The sequence below is a fragment of the Centroberyx affinis genome, unplaced genomic scaffold, assembly GCF_046629955.1.
Source record: "Centroberyx affinis isolate AG114_WGS23_722 - 3 ecotype Tasmania unplaced genomic scaffold, CSIRO-AGI_Caff_v1 ptg003330l_1, whole genome shotgun sequence".
NCBI classification, from domain to species: Eukaryota; Metazoa; Chordata; class Actinopteri; order Beryciformes; family Berycidae; genus Centroberyx; species Centroberyx affinis.
The window spans coordinates 35,857-43,131 of NW_027281331.1; the positions used below are offsets into that span (position 1 = coordinate 35,857).

Genomic DNA, 7,275 nt, shown 5'->3' on the forward strand with positions numbered 1-7,275 from the left:
ATTCAGCATTGCTGTGTCATGGTAACGTAATAATGTTATGTCATGTACTTGGCCGCGTGATGCTGCTGGTCTCTGGGGTTTCAGTCCGCCACACTGCCTGTCTTGACTGTGCAGGGACACATGGAGGGTATTAAAGTGCTGAGTCAGTCTCCCAGGCTCGGTTAAGGAATGACAGGCAGGCAGCATGAAGCAGACGGACTGCAGAGGCATCGCGCTGTCCACCGGCTCTGCTGCTTCCTCACTGACACACACTGAAAAACACATTTAGGTTTCTAAACTACTGCCAATGTGTAAAACCTGCTTTTGGAAATTGATTTATTTTTAATAACGCAAGCTTGTCAATAACACCTTATCATGGTATATTGTGATAGTTTACAAACATAATGTAGTCATAAGTGATTGACAGATATTGACTGTACGATAGGAATTTAGATATTGATTTATTACAGATATTGACTGACCATACTGCATTCTGAATTCCTTGAAAAATTATTTAGCAATAACGCCTGATTCTAAAGATTGATTTGACCATTTGAAAAGGGAATTATGATTTGACATTTCAGAATACCTGATTTGAATTTATCCAAATCTAAGGCCGGAGTTGATTTCAAAGTGCTGTGTGTATTTTCAGTGCATCTGTTCTTACGTCTGTCACGAGACACGCTGTAACGCCAAAACCCCGAGGAGAGAGAATACTCCTGGACTGCCTGTCTGTCGAGGTTTGCACGGCAAAACGTTAAGAGCCATGAGTGTGTTCTTTTCCTACAGATTTCTTGTGAATCGTTGCAAAGTGCAGCTGACCAGCCGCCAGACAAACACTTGTAAAATGTATCTGCAGCTGGAATCTGTCTGTGGCAGAGATGATTTCCTAGGATCTTTTCTGTCTGTGATGAACTAGCGAGAGTGACTGGTGCATTCTGGGGATCCGCCTTCCTTTGTAGCAGAGGAAAGTAGTTTTGTGTTTTTTTTCTCTCTCTAGGCAGATCACACTAAAATCCCAAAAGTGGACAGCATGGACCGGCTGACGCAGAACGTTTCCCACACACACTTCATCCTGAATGGTTTTAATGAACTGGGAGAGTTGAGGCCTCTCCTCTTCATCCCCTTCTCTGTCATGTTCCTTCTGTCGCTCTCGGGCAACTTCCTGCTGTTGTATGTGGTCGTTTCTCACAGGGTTCTCCATTCGCCTATGTGTATTCTCATAGCTGTCATGGCCTGCGTGGACTTGAGCCTGCCGCTGTTTTTCGTCCCCAACATGCTGCTGAGTTTCTTATTGGACTGGAGGGGCATCTCTCTGACCGGCTGCTTAGTTCAGATGCACTGCCTTCATTTCGTTGGCGCTTTCCAGTCCACGTTGTTAGTGTGGATGGCGCTGGACCGCTACTTTGCCATCTGCACGCCGCTCTGCTACCACAAGTACATGGCTTTACCGGGCTTCCTCAGATTCGTGATCCCCCCTTTGATCAGGAATTTTCTTCTGACCACCCTGATGGTGAATCTGGCGGGAACGCTGTCGTTCTGCCTCAGGAACGTGATGGATCACTGTTTCTGCGAGCACATGGCCTTAGTGCAGCTGGCCTGCGGAAACACCTCCACCAACAACCTGGTGGGGCTGCTGACCGCCTTCCTCATCCCCGTGGTCGACTTTATCTTCATCGCCGCGTCTTATGTGATCATATTCGGCTCCGTGTTCAGGTCCGGGAGGTCGGGGGTCAAAGCCCTCCACACCTGTGTGACTCACATCGTCGTCATCACCGTCAGCCTCACCTTCGCGCTGACCGCTTTCCTGTCGTATCGAATCAGAAACGGCCTCGCTCCGGCCAGCCGGGTCTTTCTCAGCACAATGTATTTGCTCTTCCCAAGTTGTTGTAACCCCATTATCTACGGCATCAGAACAACAGAAATACGGCAGCAGATCCTGAGGTTGCTGAAGTGTCCTCACTTTGTCAACATTGTTCCATATTCATAAGAAATTATTACAATTCTGTGATGTGTACTGTCGCAAAGCAGATTCAACCTTGTGATTCCCAAACAGGAAATTAAACAGTTCTGTCAGCCAAAGCACCCCTCCCACCACCACAACACACACACACACACACACACACTAAGATATTTAGGCTTGCAGCTCTGTTTTTCCTCACTTCATCCACAAGATTGAAAGAGAAGATACTGTCTCCCCCCAAATCTGCACCTATGGCTGCTGTTAACTAACACTGTGAAGTGTGGAGCCAGTCAGGAGAAGTGGTGCAACATGCTTCAAAATACCTGGAGCGATTTAGATGACTGCTGCTGTAACTGTCAGGCTGCAAAGAATCAGCTATTGTCTTTAATAAGATGCTCTTCAGCTGCTCAGAATCATCATTTAGTAATAATAATAATAATAACTTTATTTATATAGCATTAAAAACAGCAAAGTGCAAAGTGCTTTAACAGACAAAATCAAAAGCAGAATACTCAAAATGAATTTACAAATCAAATAAACTGGGATTCAATTCAGATAGGAGGACAGAGGTGGAACAGCAACATTCAAGTAAATAGTGGGATAACTGTAAAATGAAGACCAAAATAAACAGTAAGGATAAAATAAAAGTAAGATAAAAAGATAAAAGATGATAAAAAAAAAACTAGAAAGATGATAAAAGATAAAAAGACGACATCACATAAAAGCAAGTCTATAAAAATGGGTTTAAGAAGTGATTTAAAAGAAGTGACTGATTCTCTCCTGGCGGCCCTGAAGGCAGCAGCAGCAGTTTGGTGCAGCAGTGTCATGTCGGCAGTTTGACCTGACAGCCAGTGGAGCCGCTAACAGCCTGGTCACACTGTGTTTGGATATTTATTTGGACTCAACTTACTTTCAAGTGACTGTAATGTGTCACTAAAAACTCCACTGAGCTTCAGGTTCCACTCATATTAGTGAAAAGTTGATATTCATTATCTGGGTTCGGGTTAATCTCAGAGTCAGGCTTACATAGTCTGTAGAGAGGCAGCAAATATGCAAGTCACACTTTACTGAACATCTCCATTAAAAATAAGCGTTCACTGAAATTTGAAGAAAAATGGTTTGAAAACGTTCTGTCAAAGCCAAAATTAAAGACATATGTGCATATCAAACAGAATTTTGGCCCTGAATTATATGTTACATCTCGTTTATCTAGAAGCCAGAGATCTTTGGTTGCACAGTAGAGAGCTGGTATTCTTCCTCTGGCCATTGAGGTCGGTCGATTCAAAAATATCCCGGAGGAAAACAGACTGTGTGAGCTGTGTGATTTGGGTGAAGTGGAAAGTGAGTCCCATTTTCTTTTGTACTGTACAAATTATGATGACTTAATTACTGCTCCATGAAATCCTTCAACAAAACCCTGAAATATTCTGGTGTTCAGATGAGCAAAAACTGGAATGGCGGTTTAATTTTGATGTGTTTAAGTTTGCTAACTTTATATCAAAGCCTGGAAAGGTCTGAAGATCTGAAAGATGCTTTAGTTTCTTTATTTTCTTTCTCTGTTGTTTGACAAGGTCTGGGCATACAATTGTATGCACGACACAATAATAATAAAACTTCATTCATTCATTCATTCATTCATTCATTCATTCTATTTGTTATCACCTGTCCAAATAAAGTGGAACTGCACAACAAGCTGCAAACCATCTTTTGTTTTAACAGTTTAGGATATGAAACGTGACGATAATCATCAGTGTCTTCTGCTGCACAGCTTACAGTGTCAGAGGTGGTGTGTGTGTGTGTGTGTGTGTGTGTGTGTGTGTGTGTGTGTGTGTGTGTGTGTGTGTGTGTGTGTGTTCTGCCTGTGTCCATCACTAGATGTCAGTATACTCACATCACATTCCCTCAGTGTGCTGCCGCTGCCTGAAGACCAACTCAGATCTCACCTCTGCATATCATTACCTACCTTATGAAAATATTGCAAGGTTTAAAAATCCTCTGTTGGTTACTTTTCTTGGGTTCTGGTGACTTGGGACTTGACTCTGACTTGTACTCTGATGACTTGAAAAGGTTTCTAAAGTCTTGACTTGAGATCTTGTGTTTGTGTAAATGACTTAGATTGAAAGTGATGAGATTTGTTCCAGCAGACGACTGAATTTAAATTCTGTTTTCTGAATTTGTATGGAATGATTGAATTTATTGAAGTTGAAACTGATTATAGAAATCAAACTCATGATGCTCTTACCGAGTTTTTATCCTATTAAAACCATATTGCATTGTAAAGTCCTAGATATTTAGTTTTCTTTAAGATATTAAATTGATACTGGACTCTTGATTTGTTCTGACTTGACTTGCTGTTCCACATTTAGACCTGAGACTCGAGTGAAGTTGACTTGGTCACACCTCTGGTGTGTACTGTACTAATATGTTAGTGTGTTAGAATCTGTTCTGTACTGTGTGTGTTCGTATGTTAGTTGTAACACCAAGAATAATTTTTATTTACTGAATTTGGACAATAAAGTGATTCTGCAGGTAAATCCAAATAATGTTTTCATTCACTGTTCCTTGTGTGTGTGTGTGTGTGTGTGTGTGTGTGTGTGTGTGTGTGTGTGTGGTCAGTTGGTTTTCAGTGAGTTAAACTAAACTTAAACTTGTTAAACTAGTGAACTTGCTACCTGCCTCTTCACTTGTCATTGTGGGACATGTGACCTCCAGCAGCAGGTATGTTTAGCTTAGCTGTTAGCATTTATGCACACTGCTTTGCAATGTTTGTCCTCAGTAGGCCTCTGTAGTGCAGTGTCGCCCTCTAGTGGTCAGAAAAGTTCACTTATTGCAGCTTTACTGCCTTAAACTGAATCTGCTTCATCATTATGAGTCAAACTCTACAGTAACTTCTTGTGTGTTTCCTGGAAATCTCATAGAAACACTGACAGAATAACAACTTGTCTTGTTCGCCTCTGCTTGATGTGATACAACGATAATTATCATTGGTTGTTCAGCCTTGTTCATATGACCTTATACCTTTTAATCGATAGCTTTTTTATATTCTGTATCTGTAATCTCTATTAACATAATCATGAATATTCAACACTATAAAACTCTGTGTAATCATCCAGACTTTGAGTATTTTCAAGCTTCATATTCATGAAGCTACTGAGCAGGACTCATGTTGATCACAGCTGCAGCCGCAGCAAGCTAACGGTCATCACAGCAGGTCTGGAGACATTTCACTATAATGTGTGTGTGTGTACAGCACCGAGCCGCTCATGTTAAAAACCTTTTCAGTCAGTGGCACAATTATTAAAAATGGCCGTCCACACATTTCTATGGAGCCCGGGAGTGGCCATCGGGAGAAAAATAATTTATGTCGTGGCCACGATTTACTGTAACGTGCTCACGATATGCAAATCAAGCTCTCGTTTTATTCAAATTGCCAAAATGTGCCTCTAAACAGTGACATGGTGCTCTGATATATAATCCATGCGCTCTTCAGGAGCTTATAAAGAGTCAGTCACATATTGGTGATTCTGTTTAAATGTGGCCTGTCCTGGGTGTGTTGCAGCACCTGATTGTGTTTACATGGCCTGAAGGTTAAGAGGCTAAATATGTTGCAATATTTGGGGGATTTGCCTATTCAGTGTAAACAGACAATGGATATTACAGTTTTTCTCGATGGCTTCCACACTATAACTGGGCCTGTTAACTAAACATCCCAAACCATGACGCCATCTACCAAAAGACAAACCCATTTCCCAAAACTATAAACACTATTCCCCTGTTTTCACACATGATTCATATTTGTTGAACTTTTTGTGAAAAACTCTACACACAAATCCCTTCATATATCACTGACTGCACCATGTGCTCATTTAGAAAGCTCTGGCATTCAATATCACTAACTCAAGTCATCACAGCTCAAACCCAATGAACACACAATTCCCCAGGTGCAAACACTAAGAGTCAACATTGTTCACACACCAATCAGAACCTCAGGATAGATAGATAGATAGATAGATAGATAGATAGATAGATAGATAGATAGATAGATAGATAGATAAAAGGGCCATGGGTCAGTTCACTTGTTTTGGAACAATGGATCCACAAAGACCTGAAGGTAGAGGAAGAGGACACAGGAGAGGAGGTGGAAGAGGAAGAGGAAGATGAAGGGCAAGGAGACAAATAGTTTCTGATGAGATTCTCAAATTGGGATGCTGAGGCAGAATAAATGTGATTTCTTTCTTTATGTACAAACAGTTTTTTTTCCATTGGTTTATATTGGTAAATACATGGAAATTATTTGTAATTATTCTTGTAATGAATTATTCTTTATCAGTTGCATATTTTTACAGTACATTTACTTTTTCGCTCAATTTCAGTTTATTTTACTACAGTACATTGAGGAATTAAACATTTTGAAAATGTATCCATGTGTTGTGTCTTTATATTGTGTTCATCATGTAAAGAGGTTGTTCTGGGGGAAAACCATAAGAGCCATTATTCATTGCAGTAACAGGTTTTTACAGCAGTGTTTTGAATTGATCTCACCAGTGTGTCATGGCTGCTTTGTAGTGTGTGTGTATCTGATGGCTTTAGTGTGATGTCTGAAGGCAAAGTTTGGTTTAGATGTCAGATCACATGGTTTTGAGTGGAGAGTTTGGTTTTGACATGGAAGTTTGAAGTTTGTGAAGACGAGTGTGCAGTTATGCATTTGTGTTTAGAGTTTTGGGAAATGGAGCATAATTTCAAGAAATGTGTCTTGGCAATCAAGAAAAACTGTAACATACCAAATCCTTACTAGGCCTCTCTGCAATACCTAAAAGGTTCCTTTTAAGTTGCATTTTTTCCTAAACTGCACAGTTTAATGAAATCGAGGGAACAAATTGTATCTCGTGTGCACGAATGGACTAAAACGTGACGCACGTTACAGTAAATCGTGAACTCAATATAACTTTTTACATTTCTCTGCTCACACAAGCCTGGAGAGCTGGTGCTGCTGCTGGCTCCAGGCTGACAACCTGGTGACATGAAGCTGAGAACCACTGGTTCTAAGATCAGGGGCTTCAGAAGAACTGTTCCTGTTCAGAAGTATCATTTAACTTACTCTTAAATTACAGAGACATGCAGATTATTAACTGGAGGACTGTTCCTATTTAATAAACACATAAAGAAAAGATTTCAAACAATAATTTTACCTAAAGATACTATATTACGTTCCTGCTTTGCTCCAGTTTTATTAACTTGAGTTTAAAACATGTATGCATCTCAAAGTTATCAAGTACATCACAGGAAGGAATTATTTCCTTTGAGGCCTAAATTGTTAAAACTAATTGGACCGC

The 7,275-nt window shown here is 40.5% G+C and overlaps 1 protein-coding gene across 1 annotated transcript; it reads left to right on the forward strand.

The window, feature by feature from the left end:
* The first annotated feature begins 1,012 nt into the window (after positions 1 to 1,012).
* Positions 1,013 to 1,969, forward strand: LOC139660546 (olfactory receptor 52K1-like). Its single transcript, XM_071538721.1, has one exon. The coding sequence runs from the start codon at positions 1,013 to 1,015 to the stop codon at positions 1,967 to 1,969; it is 957 nt and encodes a 318-aa protein (XP_071394822.1).
* The last annotated feature ends 5,306 nt before the right edge of the window (positions 1,970 to 7,275 follow it).